An 18,443-nucleotide genomic window follows, 5' to 3' on the forward strand; every position below is an offset into this window, starting at 1 on the left:
ACTACTACTACTACTACTACTACTACTACTACTACTTAAACAATTACTGCTGCTACAACTATTACTACTAATGCTACTGCCTCTACCACTACTACTTCTGTTGCTGCTACTACAACCACCACCACCACTACCGCTACTACTACTACTACTACTACTACTACTACTACCACCACTAAGACTACTACTACTACCACTAAGACTACTACCCATGAAGATCCGGGTTAGCATTGATCTTCAGCAACCCATTCTTGTCGTAAGAGGCGACTAACGGGATCGGGTGGTCAGGCTCCCTGACTTGGTGGATGCATGTCATCGTATCCTAATCGCGTAGATTGTTCCTTATGATGTCAATCACTGGGTTGTATTGTCCAGACTCGATTATTTACAGACCGCCATCATAAGGCTGGAATACAGCTGAGTGAGGCGTTAAACAACAAACAAACAAAGCAATAACTACTACTACTACTACTACTACTACTACTACTACTACTACTACTACTACTACTAGTACAATCTTTGATTCAGCAGATGTCGTCATGGCTGTATCCCCAGGACGTTATTCCAACGGCGCCTACTACATCGTGGCCGGAGCGGAAGTTAACATCACGTGCACTGTGACGTCATCAGATAGAACTTCTTCTGATCTCGTAATCTCCCACGGCAACTACGAGACTATCATTCTGAATAGCACTAGCATATCCTGTGTCATACCACACATCAATGAATCAATGAACTTTGCTTGTTGCGTCGACCATTGTCTTGGTCCGACTGAGCCGAGCTTTAGTGGCAGTCACCAATCCTCCGTCAATATAGAGGCTGGCAGTAAGTTGATAGAGATGGTTGTTGGCGTGGTCAAGGGCTAGTAATGAGCGTGTTTAAAAGATAAGGATAGTAGTAGGCGTGTTTAAGATAGGGATAGCTGTTGGTGTGTTTAAGTGGTAGGGATATGTGTGGGCGTGTTTAAGAGTTAGGGATAGTTCTGGGCGTGTTTAAGGGATTGGGATAGATGTTAACGGTTATGAGGGTATTGAGGTTATTGTCCAAATCCCGACCGGTATGCTAAGTATGACTAAGATAGGGATAGTTGTGGGCGTGTTTAAGAGTTGGAGATAGTTGTGGGCGTATTTAAGATTTAAGAGTTAGAGATAGTTGTGGACGTGTTTAAGAGTTAGAGATAGCTGTGGGCGTGTTTAAGGGATAGGGATAGATGTTGACCGTTATGAGGTTATTGAGGTATTTGTCCAGATCCCGGGCTGTATGCTAAGTGTGACCGTCTACCGGGGTAAAATAGGTCTTCAGCAACCCATGCTTGTCGTAACAGGCGACTATGCTTGTCGAAAGAGGCGACTAAGGGGATCGGGTGGCCAGGCTCGTTAACTTGGTTGATGCCTGTCATCGTACCTCAATTGCATAGATCGATGCTCATGATATCAGTCACTGTATTGTCTGGTCCAGACTCGATTATGTACAGACCGACGTCATATAGCTTAAATATTGCTGAATGTGGCGTTAAACAACAAATTAACAAAAGTGAAAGTCAATATATGAAATCATAATTAATATGGCAAACTACATTTTTTATTAATTTGTTAACAGATCTTCCTGCGTACGAAAATTTCTCCTGCCACGCGTTTGTTGATGAGAATCTGACTTGCACGTGGTATGCGGACAGAAGCAGCTGGACAATGCAGTACGGCATTGTTGAGTATGTTTTCTTAAACAGCTTAACCTGGTATATTCCCTTATAGATACAATGTAGGAAGTCCCCATGTCGGTGTCCGCCATGGCATACGAGGTGAGGTGAGGTGATATCGTGTTTAACGTCGCGTCCAAGATTATTGCACTTATATAGCGACGCGCATGTACGTGTGTGTGTTTGTATGGTTGCTTGTACTAGTCCGGACTGATGCCTATTTGTAGTGCTAGCTCACTGAGATACCATGCCGTAGTTTAACATGAATACCCCACTCAGACACCGTATGCTGACTCCGAGCCTACCAGTCCTTGTTTTAGCCCCTTAATGCCGAGCGCCAGACAGGGTAACGACAAGTACCATCTTTTAACGTCTTTTGGTATGACGAGGCCAGGCGGACGCTCTACCACTACACCACGGAGGCGGTCTTCCATGGCATACGAACACACACATGTACATACATGGACTCATACACTTTCACACGTTACATCTTCAATGCTCTACAGAACTTGGATATGTACACAAATGAATTTACAGCCTACATTTCTTTCATCGTAAACTGTCTTAGGCGCCGCAATTCGCTGAGCGGAGTTGCGTCCCTTTGAAACGCCAGAAACCTGATTGTGGATTTGAATCCCGCTTAGCCTCGATCATGTTTCTAGGTTTGTCAGCACCATACCCGTGCTCGTGGATTTCACTCAAATGAAAAACGTCTGAGACCTGCATCACTTCGGGCTTTTATCCCACATCACGCTAACACGCCGCGATATAACTGAAATAACTAATTTGAAAGCGGTGTTAAAACCAAGTCACTTACTCATTATAAACAACTTATAGATATGAACAGTTTTATTGTAGAAAGGCCAAGCCGTGCAAGTTGGTCCTGTCAGATCTAGGATGTTTTCTGTTTCTACTGTGGGCTGTGGGGTAGCCTTGTGGTTAAAGTGTTCGCTCGTCACACAGAAGACCCGGGTTCGATTCCCCATATGGGTACAATGTATGAAGCCCATTTCTGGTGTCAACCGCCGTGATATTGCTGGAATATTGCTAAAGTGGCCTAAAACAATACTCACGCACTCACTCACTGTTTCAAAGCAACACTCCCAAGAAGAATGCCAGTCTGTGCCGGAATGTGATGTGCCAGAGTTCCTGCGAGTTGAGTGTTGACAGCCAGTATATCTGCAGGACCGGCACCCTCCTCTCTCTCCCCTACCGCATCCTGCTGACCGGCCACAACGACTACGGGGTGACCGAGTACAATGTGTCAGTGGAAAGGAGCATGTTCGGTCAGTATAGCTAACAACATATACTCATGGGCTAAAGTAACTGTGATTCCTGTTCTTATCCATCATATTTGGATTTTTATGATACGCTTTAAAACCTCAACACATCATTACTTTGAAGATTGAAAGTGATCTTTGTGAAAGTGTTTAGGACGATGGACTCTTACAGTCTTTCCAAATTCAAATTCTGCCATGCTTGTTCATGATGACCTAAATGCTTAGTTTCATTGTCCTCCAGGGGCAATGGGATAGCTTAGGGGTTAAAGCGTTCGCTCGCCACACCGAAGACCTGGGTTCGATTTACCACATGGGTATGATGTGCGAAGCCCATTTCTGGTGTCCTCCGCCGTGATATTGCTGGAATGTTGCGGCGTAAAACCATACTCACTCACTCATTGTTCTTCAGCTTTTAAAGGGATAATAAAGTGTTCATACTCTAAACATGTTTGGATTATGGGAACGTTGTGGTTAGGTGGCGTTAAGGCTATGAGGCGATAGTTCATTTCATTTCCACGTGTTTAAGTAGAACACACCAAGTATGCATATCACTTAGGATTGACACACATTCCGAAACATGTCTTGTATGTGTTTACGCTCTTAATACATTTTTCTACAGTGTGGTTTAAGTAGTGAATTTTACTAATCTTCAGCATCGTCGTGCTATCTACCAGGCATGATAGTAAATTCGATGTTTACTGACCTTCTGTGAGTAGAATTTACTAGACTTTTTCCTCAGTATTATAATCGGCACCTTTAACGGATTTTATAGAAATACCATGCCGCAGTTTAAAAAGATGGACACCCCACTCAGACACAGTATACTGACTCCGAGCAGACCAGTCTTTGCATACTTTGCAAGATGGTACTTGTTGTTTCCCTGCCTAGTGCTCGGCATTAGGGAATAAAACAGGTACGGGGTAGCTCGGTTTCAGAATACTGTGTGAGTAGGGAATCCATCTAAATCTGTGGCATGATACCTCAGTGGGCTAGCATGATTAGTTTGGAACTCCCACACCTGCATGCATGTCGCAGTGTGATCCAAATAATCTTGAACGCGACGTTAAACCACATTTCACCTCACCTTATATATTAGCAAACAGAATAACGGCTTCTTCTATTCAAGCCACATACAGAAGGCTGTCTAGCGCCAGTGTCCTAAGCGTAGGTCCAACATGGATGATTATTGTCTGGCAGCAGCCTCGAGGTCAAGCCAGAGTGAAGGACATCTACACACCTTCCTACAAGGTCACGGTCACCGCTACAGGAAACGTTTCCGGGGTCAGTGAAACTAAAATAATATGAAGCAAATTTGAAATGACAAAGAACTTTGTGTGAAGATTAATACATCTCTTGTATCTAGAAATGTACTCATTGTAAGTTGTGGATTGGATCTAGGAAAGATAACACGATGTCACACCGGTTTATTTGACCAATCAAAACTGAGAACAGATAATATGCACATGTCTTCCTACCTTTGTGGAGAATGTTATGAATTCTTATGTACCACGAAGGGGGTTGTAGCAACTTTTGGCAATAATGATACATTCTCATTACGTTCAAGCTAAAGTACAGTGTAAACCTTTAAGTTAGTTACTAAATGATTGTACAATGCGACTTCAATCCATACATGTTTTCCAGATCATAACCAACAAAACACACGCCCGTTTGTCAATGCTACACCCTTACACAAAGTACACTATCTGGCTTGAAGCGAGGCCTATCAGTGTCATGCATGGAGTTACCAATGCTGTATGGAGCAGACCTGTCGCCCTCCACCAACGCACAATGGAAAGCAGTAAGTCCGACCTCGCTACCTCGAACTAAATGGGATCCTTAACATTTCGAGAACTACGATTGAAAATGCTTTATTGAAATTATCATTTGGCAAAAAAGAAAGTTCTGTCCCTTTAACGTCATACTTAATTGTCCCGGGTCCTGTTCCACAAAGCGATCGTAGCGCTAAGACGATCGTAACTCCTATACTTTAACATGGACCTACGACAGTCTTAGCGCTAAGATCAGTTGGTGCAACGGTGCCGTGGACTGTTGTGCTGTAGTGGAGTTTAATGTACAGTCGAACCTCATTGTGTCGAACTATGATGTGTCGAATTCCCGGTTGTCTCGAACTCATTTGAGAGACCGAACTGTCCAAATTAAACATAAAGTTCCCCTGATGTCTCGAACTACGTATAACCCGAACTTTTTTCAGGTCCCCACGAGTTCAACACAACGAGGTTCGACTGTATTTTGAATCCGATGAAAGCATGAACGATTACACTCAAGAATAAAAAATGTTAATATGAAATGTTAATAATGAGGAATTCAATTGTATTACAGAACCAAGTCACCCGCCCATGGTGTCACCTGCAGGCTACAGTTGGTCAAGTGACTCACAACTCACAGTTTACTGGAAGGTTGCTTTTACAACCATTACGTTTCTCCAGAAACCACATTCATGTATACCAGTATTAGACCTAGTGATTGAGCGAGTATGGTTTTACGCCGCTTTTAGCAATATTCCAGCAATATCACCAGAAATGGGCTTCACACATTGTACCCATGTCGGGAATCGAACCCGGGTCTTCGGCGTGACGAGCGAACGCTTTAACCACTAGGCCACCCGACCCAACCCCCCCCCCCCCCCCCCCCCCCCCCACCCCCACCCCCTTCCTCTCCATATCAGACCTAGGTTTCTTCAGAATGCCTGTATAAGGGGTTGTGAGTCTGCGAAGTCTGTGAAGTCACTGGAAGCCAATTCTTTTTATAAATGATAAAAGAGTATTATAAGGATGAAAACATGTTACAAAGATGAAAAAAATATATGAATCAAAATGTCCCTCTAACGGTAGTCAATTGCTTTTTGGTTATTTTTGTAAAAACTCGAAAATTAGAAGATGAACTTAAAATAAGGGTGTTATTAAATATTTAATGCCGGAAATTATGTTTGGAACCGACGGCATCAATCAGGTTCCAATTTTCGAGAGGGCTGAATGTTCAAATTTGGAAATGAGAAAAAATGTATTCGTACGCACGAAGTCATGAAGAATGTTAGGTTCCAAGTAACACAGTGTGTCAACCATTCAGAGAGCAACAGAAACTTTTTTTATAATTTTACAATAACAAATGCAAACAACCACCATATGGATTTCATAATTTTCATAATCACTGATTACTCCTTTATTATTTACACTTAACCAATCGTAATGTTGCAGCGTGTATAACTTCCGCCCTTCTGTGTGAACGATAACTGATAATTTACAACAATCATCTCTTGTAGGCTATTCCACGTGAAAACAGGAATGGCGAGATTGTTAGATACAGAGTCCATATTGACAATGACACAGAGGCATCTCACGTTCCTGGCGGTGTCTACTCCTACACGTGGGACAACGTCAACGCTGCTATTGGCCACGTGGTCACTGTATCAGGGGGGACAAAGCAGAACTTCTCCGACCCCAGTCAGGTGGTCATACACCTGGCGAACAAAGGTTGGTCAAACCAGTTGCAATCAATAAACAAAACCTGGTAGTGTGCATCATAATTCTATGCATTCATGGCTAGTATGTGCTTCTGATACATGTTTTGAACGGATTTATAAAGTTTATGTTTTATTTCGATAATTTAACAACCTCAATATTAAAACATTTAGCAATGTTTTCATACATGTCCTTGGCTATGAAATGTTTTGGAAATAATAACAACAAAACCCTCCCTAAAGCCCTAAGAAATCTCCGCTTAAAGCAGAGTCGATTTACAATTCCGACTGTGTCATGAGCACCTGTTTATAAATCACTATCAAATAGTGATGCGCCAGGTGTTCGCATAATGGTGTCATGAACAATCTTATATTCTGTAGAATACTTGGTCGTTAAACCTTAGGGATTTAGTTAGGTTAGATTTCGGACGGGTGCTACCGGAGTGCAGGGCAGTTTGCCCTCTCCTTGAGTGAGTGAGTATGGTTTTACGCCGCTTTTAGCAATATTCCAGCAATGTCACGGCCGGGAACACCAGAAATGGGCTTCACATATTGTACCCATGTCGGGAATCGAACCCGGGTCTTCGGCGTTACGAGCGAACGTTTTAACTACTAGGCTACCCCCCCCATCTCCTTGAACACCTGGTGTCATCACTGATGTTCAGTCATCCGTTCATATAATTTTCATTGCTACTCTGCCTTTTATGCCAAGTGGAAATGGTTGTGTGGGATAATCGAGTCTGTTTGACATATATATCTCGTTTTATATATATATATATATATATATATATATATATATATATATATATATATATATATATATATATTAACGTTGTTTATCAGCTTATTTCGAGAAATTGTTTGAAAAACCAGAATTCATCAGGAAGAGTATCGGTTTGTTTAGTTTTAGCATACAGTTCACGATATGATTAATAATACATATATTATCTATTGTTAACTGTTTGAAAGAATTTGGGCTAGAATGAACAATATACTACATTCACCATAAAGTTTGATATTCACCAGAGCATCATTTAGCCTTTGTGCTGCTATCATCCAATGAGGAAAGCATTCAATCTTAACAGTCTTTATTTATGTTCCCTTAAAAAGCACAATGCATAAATCATGTCGGTAATTTGATCAGGGCAATATATTTATTTGACTTTGTGTCACGCGATTTGTGATATAGGCTACACAATAAATGTTTCTCGGGTGTCGGCGCGTTACTTTAAATCATGCGCGTCAGACATTTTTATTGCCATTAATAAAAATATTTGTTAAAAAAATCGCTCCAAAAAAGCAGACTGTTATCCATGCTTGACAACTGCAATTGTATTGAAAATGGCGAGTCCAGTGTGTCCAGTAGTGTTTGTTGGTATACTTGGTGGGATAATTTTTTTAGAGTTCCCGCCTCGTCTATTTTTTTCTTAATCCTACCTCCCTCACTCGCGCAGACTGAACATGCGTCGTACTGTTAATTAACTGATATTCAACAATTTCCAAAGTGCATTATCTTTAAAGTTTTGAGATATAGGATGTGTGTTTGATTGTTTGACGCCGCACTCAGCAATATTCCAGCTATGTGTCGGCGGTCTGTAAATAATTGAGTCTGGACCAGACAATCCAGTGATTGACATCACGAGCATCGGTCCACACTATTGGGATACGATGACATGCATCAACAAGTCAGCTGCCCACCCGATCCTGTTTGTCGCCTCTTACGACAAGCACAGTCGCCTCTTGCGACAAGCATGTGACGCAGTAAGTGATAGTATTATATCATAGCGTGCCTATAAGCCAATAAATGGAACAGGATAAATTTGAAAAGGGGGCAGAAACTGATAAGAAAGACTAGTTATGATCAGAATATGGTATGGCGTCCCTTGCTGTTCCTCAATACTTGAGAGTAGCGTCTTTCGATCTCAAGGTCAGTTGGTTACGTCTGTCTGCTGTGGGCGGTCGGGTAGCCTAGTGGTTAAAGCGTTAGCTCGTCACGCCAAAGACCCGGGTTCGATTCCCGACATGGGTACAATGTATGAAGCCTATTTCTGGTGTCCCCCGCCGTGATATTACTGGAATATTGCTAAAAGCGGCGTAAAACCTCACTCACTCACTCACTCACTCACTCTGTCTGCTGTTCATACGACGAGGCATGCATGACCTACTTCTTTCGCGTGGACACTTGGATGTCTGTGATCTCAGGGAGTTTTTGTGCTCGAAGTACGCTTTCCTGTATCTGTTGTATCGACACAGTTATGATAATGTTTGTTGTTATGGCAATGGTGAATATCTATCTACTGAGATATAATTATACCTCGTTAATCCGGAAACGGGGTTTGAGACTTAGGAAGCAAGTGTTGTAAAGTAAAGCCTTAATTGTGATGTGATCTGCTTGTGTTTTCAGACTTGCCTGGAGTTGACTACGTCATAGCAGAGAAAATATCTCCTTTCTCGTACAACGTCACATGGATAACGTCACAAAAATATGTAGACTACGTTACTGTCACGTGGTGTAGTGGCAACGACACTTTTTCCGTGGTCAGTATATATCCTCCATATCTCTACTTTTACGTTTTCATATTTCCTATTCTGTTACATACTTCATTCAAGTGTATGTATCCACTCGAGCGTCGTTACCTCGAACCGTGTTACGTCGAATGACTGGATATATCGAAGGGATAACATGTCTCGACATTTCCGAGAAAACGACCCTAAACTGTTTAATATTTGTCATAACCTTTTTTTAGAAATTTGGTGAAGCAATGTTTGAATTCTTTTGTACTAAGACATAAACGTGTCGTTTTGCTGCTGTCACAATGTAATTGAGAAAGTTGTTATTTAGCCCTCCCACAGTTTCATAAGTAGTAATCGCCACGTAACGTCACAGTATGAAATATGTCAGCATCACTATCAACTGCTGAGTTGTAGATTTCGTTTTCATGTTCACTCGTGACATATTTTCCGTAATCACTTGTACCTCGTTGGTTATTCTATAAATGTTACTGCCTACAGAATTGGTCCGGCTTGCTGTCTTAGATGATGCATGTCATCATCTCCCAATTACGTAGATCGATGCTCATGATGTCAATCACTGGACTGTCTTGTGCAGATTTGACTATTTTCAGACCCCCATCGCTTAGCTGGAATATTTCTGAGTGCTTCGTTACGCAAGAAAGAAACGAACTAACAAAACAAAAACAAACAAACAATGGCCCAAAGCACAAATTGTGTGTATAGTTGCTTCCCTTGGTAATGATTGTATCATTAATTCATTTGCTCATTACGTCCAATCAGGTTAGACGTGTTGCGGTTATTCTGTTGCAGAACAGCTTTGGTTGGACAACATTTGCCAACACAACCAAACAAGTCACAGTGCAAGTTCAAGGTCACGCAGGCGTTGGCATCTGGATTGGCGTGTCCTTGACCTTCAGAAACCTCACCCATGGCATTATGTGGAACAAATGTATATTCGATGTTGACGAAGGTGGGTTTACGTTAAAAAAGTACACACGAGCCAATGTTAAATTGTTTTCTATTATTTTTTTAATTATATTCTAATGTAAACGTCTCAAGTAACGGAAGCTAAATGTATATGTCTGCATTTCTCTACTGTGGGGTATAGATAATAATAGGTGTGTTGGGTTAATTTGGTGTCGCGATAGGGTAAAGTAATTTGTGGAGGACATTGAATACTTTACAAACAATATTCTTTTAAAATACAGCCAAATACCGCTGTGTCCCTGCGTGTTCCTTCTTTATTCATCATTTTCGTTTGTGTCGAACCTAGGATAATTCACACAACGGTGTTTGACTGTATTCTTGTTTGAATTCTGTTTTAGATGTGTACATGCACTGTTTTCTTTATGTGATAATGTCAATTTCCATTCAATTTTTAGTACAATCACCATGCTGATATTATAAGTGTTTCAAAATCATGATTGTCAGAAAACCAGGCCCCGATTCCTGATGTTACGACGACAACAGATGCAGCTCATGTAGAATGGGGGCACATCTTCTGTGACAAGGAGGTGATGAAGAGTCGGCCGTTGTTCTATGTGGTTATATACACTTTAAAGCCACCACACATGCCATGCGTTTGTGATCAGGGTAAGTTGGCGTTTTTGTTAAATGATCAGAGTAATTTTAGCTATGAGTGATAAGGGAAGATTGATGTTGTTGGATGTGTATGTTCAGGGTAGGTTGGCGATATTGTTATGTGATCAGGGTAGGTTGGTGTTTTTTGGATGTGGGTGACCAGGATGGGTTAGTGTTAGCCATGAGTGATAAGGGAAGGTTGATGTTGGCTGTGTGTGATCAGGGTAGGCTGACTTTAGCTATGAGTGATAAGGGAAGATTGATGTTGTTGGAGGTGTATGTTCAGGGTAGGTTGGCGATATTGTTATGTGATCAGGGTAGGTTGGTGTTTTTTGGATGTGGGTGACCAGGATGGGTTAGTGTTAGCAATGAGTGATAAGGGAAGATTGATGTTGGCTGTGTGTGATCATGGTAGGCTGACTTTAGCTATGAGTGATAAGGGAAGGTTGATGTTGGCTGTGTGTGATCAGGGTAGGCTGACTTTAGCTATGAGTGATAAGGGAAGATTGATGTCGTTGGATGTGTATGTTCAGGGTAGGTTGGCGATATTGTTATGTGATCAGGGTAGATTGGTGTTTTTTGGATGTGGGTGATCAGGATGGGTTAGTGTTAGCAATGAGTGATAAGGGAAGGTTGATGGTTTCAGCAATATATCCAACTGGTTAATTTAAAAATAGCAGTTCGCATGAATATTGCCTTAAACCCTTCTGCAAGAAGCATTTTTTAAATAAGTTCATTTAAAGTGTCGCGGTTTTCTTTGCTCGCACGCCAATTCTTCTGCTTCAGGACCAAATATCACAGTAGCTGCACACTTCAACACTTCCGGTATTATTATCGACAACTTACAAATCTCAAAATCCTACTGCATCTGCGTGCGCATCCGTACCAAGCGGGGACTCGGACTTCCTAGTTCTCCTGTCATTACACGACTACAGAGTCGGGACGGGAATACATTGAGTAAGAAATTGAACGTATCGGCTCGATTTTTACAAAGTAAATATACATGTTCACTGCACATGCAGGGTGGCATGACAATAATACTTTAGTGTGGATATAATAGCGTTTATCTCCTTTCAGAGACAACGGTTGTATGTTTTAAAGCAGTGAAAGAAACTAGTATAGAGTCAGTCTCCATCGGGATGGCGGAGTGTCGTTATTTGCTATAGTGCTGACAAGGGTTTGGGATTTTCGGTTTGTTGTTTGTTTGTTTGCTGTTTAACGCCGCACTAAGCAACATTTCAGCTATATGACAACGGTATGTCAATAGCCGAGTCAAGACCAGGCAATCCAGTGATTGATATCATGAGCATCCATCCACACAATTGGGATACGAAGACATGCACCAGCCAAGTCAACGAGCCTGACCACCCGTTTGTCGCCTCTCCCATTCTAACCCGGATCTTCACGGAATGGACTTTTCGGTTAATCTCCCTGTTTTATTGAATCTGAGACGCCTAGGTTTAACAATATTCGAACCGACTTTACTTTTGATGATGGTTTGAGGATGGTAATGACTGATGATGTTCATTTGGTAAATATTACGTTTTGCAGGTACCACGATAAAGGTTCTCTTGGGCGTGTTCATCGTCCTCATCCTGGTATTTCTCATCCTATGGTAAGTAATGGACATCTACAAGGATACCCAGTATGACGTTTTCACCTTTATATCACAGTGATGCTCGATAAGAAAGGAAATACAATGTTACGTCATATCGCTTCAAATGATCAATCATCAGTGACAATGCAAATATTCGAAAATTATTACGTTTGACCCTCCTACCTTTCATCAGAGTACAAGGATTATCTAAATACTTCACACCATGTCATGTTTATTTCAGCATCAAATGGCTGTGTCGCAGGTATAAACAAGCGTCATACCTGATAGATTCGACCCTATGGAAGGTATGATCATACCATCTGAATAATATTCCAATACATATCACGGTAAAGGATCTCAAGAAGTAAAAATAAGCTCGAAAGCAAAAAACTGAGGTCGAATTCCATCTCATTCATCATAATGTGATCTTTAAGAAGCAAATTACTCTAAATATACTTCAAAGTTTGACGTATTATGGTTTCAAATTTGGATATGCCCGTTATATATTATCTTTATCTATTTCAATTTATTCAAATTCTGATAAATTTACAAACACACACACACGCGCGCGTATCGAAATTTAAGGGAACACCCAAATTTATTCAGAAATGATATGGAAAGAAAGAACGAAGTGGAAATCAACTTCATAGTAGATTCATTATCTGGTCTGTGCCCCGTTAGCATCGATGCAGGCACGACATCTTCTGATTATACTGGATATCAAACGCCGGATTATCTGGTGTGCCTTTTATTAGCAAGGGCTGGCTAAGCAAATTGTGTCGGTTGGGTTCTGCCTAGATGTACAATCTGTGACATGTCTGGATATTTGGCTGTCCTGAGCAATGTTGTGATGCCTTGCTGCCTCAGACACTCGACTGCAACACGAGCGCTGTAGGGATGCGTGGAACTTAAAGGGGATGCTGGGCAGATGGAATAGCCGCTGAACGTAACATTTGGTCCACACAACACTGACCTGTCAACCGTCCCTATTGTGCTGTTGGACTGGTGCCGGATACTACCTCTCTCCACGCCGTCTCTAAACATGTTGTCCACAATCTGAAAAACGTAAACAGAACCTCGATTCATCAGAATACATTGAGTTTTCCAATTCCGCTGTTGGCGACCTCCAAACTACTGTGCCCATTGTTGTCTGAGGCGCCTGTTTGACGTCTTAATTTCAGACCCGTAGTTTTCAACCTTTCTCGTATGGTTAAAGTCGAAAGTCGGATTCCTGGAGCAGCCCTGAAGTTATCCCTCAGTTTTCGTGCGGAAATGAATCTGTTCCTCAACGCAATTGTGCGACCCTGCCTGGACAGTAGTCCTTCAAGACCTCCCTCTACCCGTCCTAAACTTAACCCCACTAGTTTGCTGATATAGTTCCAGTCGGGATATCACACTTTTAGATTTACCAAAGTGTCTGGCAACTGCATTCTGTGATTGACCCGCGTCAATCATGCCTATTTTTCATTTTCTTTCAGGAACACATTTGGAGCCATTTTCCTTCTTTGAAATATGGAAAGTGTGACCGAGTTTGCTTTCCGTCTCATTTCATTCTTATAGCTGAAATGACAGGGGTTCCCTTACATATTGTTCCTCGAATACATACATACATACATACATACATACATACATACATACATACATACATACATACATACATTGTGTGAGGTGGTTCGTTGTGTACCAACTGTACGTCTGATCAATCTGGAAAGCCACTTGTTCATAACAGCATAATGATTAATACTTGTTTAGTTTGCTAAGTAAATATTGTTCTTTGGCAAATTTTGGTATAATCAAGTACAAATCCACCCACCCACAGTTTAATTGTACTGTGGAATTTTAACAATTAAATGCGCCTTAAACGTATGTACTTCACATAACTCCATAGTTTCTATATTTATATTACTTCCGAGTTAAGCACCACTGATTTGTTTGATAGGCATTTCTTGGAAGTTGACGGATGACAAAAAGGACACAATGTATGGATAACATCTTCTTTATTTGACGACGCTTCGGCATGGATCGTTATACCGTTGTCAGGCAAGGGTAACAAAGGTATAAGGTTGTATACCGAAACGTCGCCATTACAGTAAAATAAAGAAGTTGTTATCCATAAATTGTGTCTACTTTACCAGTAACATTGATTGACAGTAGTCATTGTTAATTTACTGTAACAGCAACATTTTCCCCGAGGAACAGCATAGTGTTTCAGAAACATTCACTGCAATGATTGAATAAATATAACTACGACATACATGTATATCAGCATCATGAAGTGTAGTCCAATGGTGCCGAAGACAGCTGTTTTCATTTTACGCTGTTGTACACTTATTTGTTTCGATCTCAAAATCATAGCTGTTTGTATGTATTTGATCGGCAGAAGTACCTGTGACACTTAACATTCTGTGATCTACCCTTGCAGGGGTTGCCACTGCAGCGCCAGGGATCCATACACCAGCCAAACAGCCCATCCTGGAGTCCTGATGCTCTACCCACACCTGCTTCAGGCGTGGGGGTAGGTGGAAACATGCTCCACCCAAGCCACGAGGGGGACTGGGGACCAAAGTGTGAAAATATTCCCGTGGGAAAACACCGTTCGTCCATAGAAAGGGAGGGACGCAAATCACAACCATCTCATGGTGAAGAAGAATTGATAAGTGATCAGGTTTATGTGTCTATTTCGTCTACCTCCGCGGCAAAGGTAGGGTACAAACCGTCTTCCAACCATCATGAGTGTAGGGGAAGGCGTGGTCTGGGTCTGAAGCCAACATCTTCTGCGACAGAAGGGGAGCAAACGCAATACCCCCGTCACACTCGAGATCTGGCATCCTCTTCTTCCAGAGTTAGGGAAGGTTCCTGCAGAGATGATGATGATGTTCCTGTAGCTGGTATACGACCAAACAATACGGATTATGTGTTGGTGTCTACCTCTCAAGAGACAAACCTTGTTCGTGGTGTTGAACAACAGAAAACTGGTAAAAAAGATTCAGAAATTCATGTTGAATATATCGCCATCCCTGGTCGGTGGAGTGAGTGAGTGAGTGAGTGAGTGAGTGAGTGAGTGAGTGTACTGCTACGGCCATAAAGCTGATACCTTGTGTACAGCAATGGCAAGAGTTGTCTTTAATCTGTATAATTTCACCACTGTTTTACTGCAGACTAAGCATCGCTCACCCAAAGATTGTGTTTGACTGACTTCAGTCTAGTGCTACTTATGATTCACTCAAGACAGTCAGAGCCGACGCGTCCTCAACGCCTTCTATATCTTATGTCACAGTAACCGATGATGGAAGGAAGCGTTGAAGGCGGTCATTCAGCTCGATATGGCTATAAGTGACTCAGCGAGTAGAGTTATAAAATCTTAATCATGGACGTAAAAACTGTGTCATGAACGAATTAACAGTGTATCATTGGTCCAAAACGAGTCGTGAACATATCAGCTGTGAGTCATGGTCATTGTAAGTCATGAACGTATAAAAGTTTATAATTTTTACTCCGAATCTTTATGCATAATTCTAAATATGAAATAGATAAGGCAGTTTCATTGTTTTTTTCAGTCCAGGTGGATAAATCAGTGGTAGGAAATTGGCTGTTGGCCCTTATTGAATGATACCCGATCTTCGATGTACCTGAAGTTTATACCTTCTTGGCCAAACTCCCTCGTTTTGATTTTACAAATCCGCGCAAACATTCCGACTCATATTTATTAAGAAACAGATCAGCAAGAAGGGGAATCGGAGGGTGCCTTGGGGACGCCTGTACCTTGTCTGAATGTCTTAGCCCCATGTTTTACATAGTTGTTATCAATGAGGAAGTGGCGAAAAGCTACAACAAAAGATATTTGTTTTCTTTCCACTTAATCTGGAGAAGCCAAGTTTTGATTTCCGTATGTTTGTAAATATAAACAGGAGTACTCATAGGGAAGTGTGAGACACCCGAGTGCCAGCTGTTGGACGGAAGGTGAGCATAACAAGTGTATTATTTACCTTGTGTGTTGAGGCAGATTAGACCCGTGAAGATACGGGGTAGACTAGGTCTTCATGCTCAGCAACCCATGCTTGCCGTAAAAGGCGACTATGCTTGTCGTAAGAGGCGACTCTACGGCATCGAGTGGCCAGGCTTGCTGACTTGGTTGATGCATGTCATCGATCCCAATTGCGTGGATCGATGCTCATGATGTCAATCACTTGATTGTCTGGTCCAGACTCGATTATTTACAGACCACCGTCATATAGCTGGAATATTGCGGCGTTAAACAACAAACAAACAAATCAAGCAGATTAATTATTGGAGAACGTTGTAAAATCTCCCTTTAGGGATTCCGGGTTAGAACCCATGCTGGTAGTTGAATCGAGTGGTCGAACTTGATCACGTGGTTGACAGGGTGTCATCGTGACACGGCGGCTTGGATCGATGCTCACAATTTGAATCACTGGATTATGTGGTCCAAGCTCATTATTTGTAATTGGAATGATATCTTGGATTTGATTTCAAATTAGTTGGAACGTATCCATTCAATTATATATTTTAAACGCCAACTTCGGTTTGTTTACCTTTTAATGTTCTTTCTGCTGGATACATCGGCCCCTTCTCTTAACAATGGAATACTGAAATACTTAAACACTAGTAGTTGAACTTCATGTCTATCTCGAGGTTATCGAACACTTTCAAGTAACTAAATTTGTGCAGTATTCACATCGACAGATTGTTATCGTGATTATCTTGCAATTAAGATGTTTACCGATCAGGGCCCCGTGAGGATTCAGCAACCTACGCTCGTCGTAAGAGGCGACTAACGGGTGGTCAGGCACACTGACTTGATTGATGTATGTCATCGTATATCCATTACGTGATGGTTGCTCATGATGTAAATCACTGGATTGTCTGGTGTAAACTAAATTATTTACATGCCGCCGTCACGTAGTTGAAATATTGTTGAATAGGACGTTAAACAACAAGCAAACAAACTGTGCAGAGTTGCCTCCTGTTGGTGTGCCAGAAACATGATCTTGGATTCGAACCCTGATTTGCCCTGATGAGGCTGGACCCGTGAAGATCCGGGGGTAGAACAGGTCTTCAGCAACACATTCTTGCCGTAAAAGGCGACTATGCTTGTCGTAAAAGGCGACAAACGGGATCGGGTGCTCAGGCTCGCTGACTTGGTTGAAGCATGTCATCGATCCCATTTGGGTGGATCGAATGCTCATGATGTCAATCATTGTTTACAGACCGCCGTCATATAACTCGAATATTGGTGAGTGCGGCGTAAACAAAAAACAACAACCAACCAACCAACCAACTTGATGAGACTGACTCTGACTACAACACCCGTCTAATGATAAGACATATATCACGTTGGGCTTCCTGTCGACACGACGTGTAATAAAACAGAAAACACCGATGAACTCACTCACTCTTTACTGATCAATATTGGCGATATATACTCACATGTTAAATCGGCCTTGTTCTCGGTAAAAAGAGCACGAATGAAAATGGAAACAAAAATGACGAGTTCGCTCGTCACGCTGAAGGCCCGGTTCATGTCCACACAGGGTTACAGTGTGAAGCCAATTCCTGGCTTTCCCCGATGAGTTATTGCTTGAAAATGGCGTAAACCTATACTCATTCTCTCACTCACTCACTCAACAACGCAATCTACCCGGTCACTCCTGATATATACAGTTACAAGTTATATACAGTGTTATATCTAGTGTTACATTTGTTATATACAGTGTTACATATATTATATACAGTGTTACATATATTATATACAGTGTTACATATATTATATAGTGTTATATACAGTGTCATATATGTTATATACAGTGTTACATATGTTATATCCAGTGTTACATATGCTATATATGGTTCACATGTAATATATAGTATATACTCTATGTATATGGTATATATACTTGGAAAGGGGTTACGGGGGACCCGGTCGTATAAAACGCCACAATTCGCTGTCCGAGTTACGTCCCTTTGGCAAGCAAGAAACACAGGGTCGTGGGTTCGAATCCCGGTTCTCCCCGATTATGTTTCCAGATTTGTCAGAACCATACCTGTGGTCGTGGGTTTCGCCAAAGTGGCACACATATGAGACCAGCATCACTTCGGGCTTTAATCCCACATTAAGCTCACACGACGTGATATAAAGGGAATACTGTTCAAAGTTGTGTTAAACCCAACTCACTCACTAGCAATGCGTGAAGAGATTTTTTACATTGGCAATATTACAGTTGTATATACTCGACTTAAGTCAACCAAGCTGGTCAACTGCCAGTATTTTAACTACAGATA

At 41.6% G+C, this 18,443-nt stretch overlaps 1 protein-coding gene across 1 annotated transcript; it reads left to right on the forward strand.

Moving 5' to 3' along the window:
• The first annotated feature begins 536 nt into the window (after positions 1 to 536).
• LOC139480342 (leukemia inhibitory factor receptor-like) lies at positions 537 to 15,180 on the forward strand. The gene is made up of 14 exons (XM_071263406.1): positions 537 to 822; positions 1,597 to 1,705; positions 2,789 to 2,979; positions 4,100 to 4,254; positions 4,615 to 4,771; positions 5,314 to 5,390; positions 6,254 to 6,464; positions 8,856 to 8,989; positions 9,776 to 9,935; positions 10,397 to 10,558; positions 11,333 to 11,503; positions 12,098 to 12,161; positions 12,385 to 12,448; positions 14,566 to 15,180. The coding sequence occupies exons 1-14, from the start codon at positions 537 to 539 to the stop codon at positions 15,178 to 15,180; spliced, it is 2,556 nt and encodes an 851-aa protein (XP_071119507.1).
• Positions 15,181 to 18,443: the final 3,263 nt, after the last annotated feature.

The sequence above is a fragment of the Haliotis cracherodii genome, unplaced genomic scaffold (genome assembly GCF_022045235.1).
Source record: "Haliotis cracherodii isolate W230 unplaced genomic scaffold, xgHalCrac1.p SCAF_4, whole genome shotgun sequence".
NCBI lineage: Eukaryota > Metazoa > Mollusca > Gastropoda > Lepetellida > Haliotidae > Haliotis > Haliotis cracherodii.

Coding starts and splice junctions, on each gene's coding strand:
- LOC139480342 (XM_071263406.1), top strand. CDS start 537: ATGGCTGTATCCCCAGGACGTTATTCCAACGGCGCCTACTACATCGTG. Junction 9,936..10,396: donor TATATTCGATGTTGACGAAG/GTGGGTTTACGT, acceptor CATGATTGTCAG/AAAACCAGGCCCCGATTCCT. Junction 12,162..12,384: donor CTGGTATTTCTCATCCTATG/GTAAGTAATGGA, acceptor TGTTTATTTCAG/CATCAAATGGCTGTGTCGCA.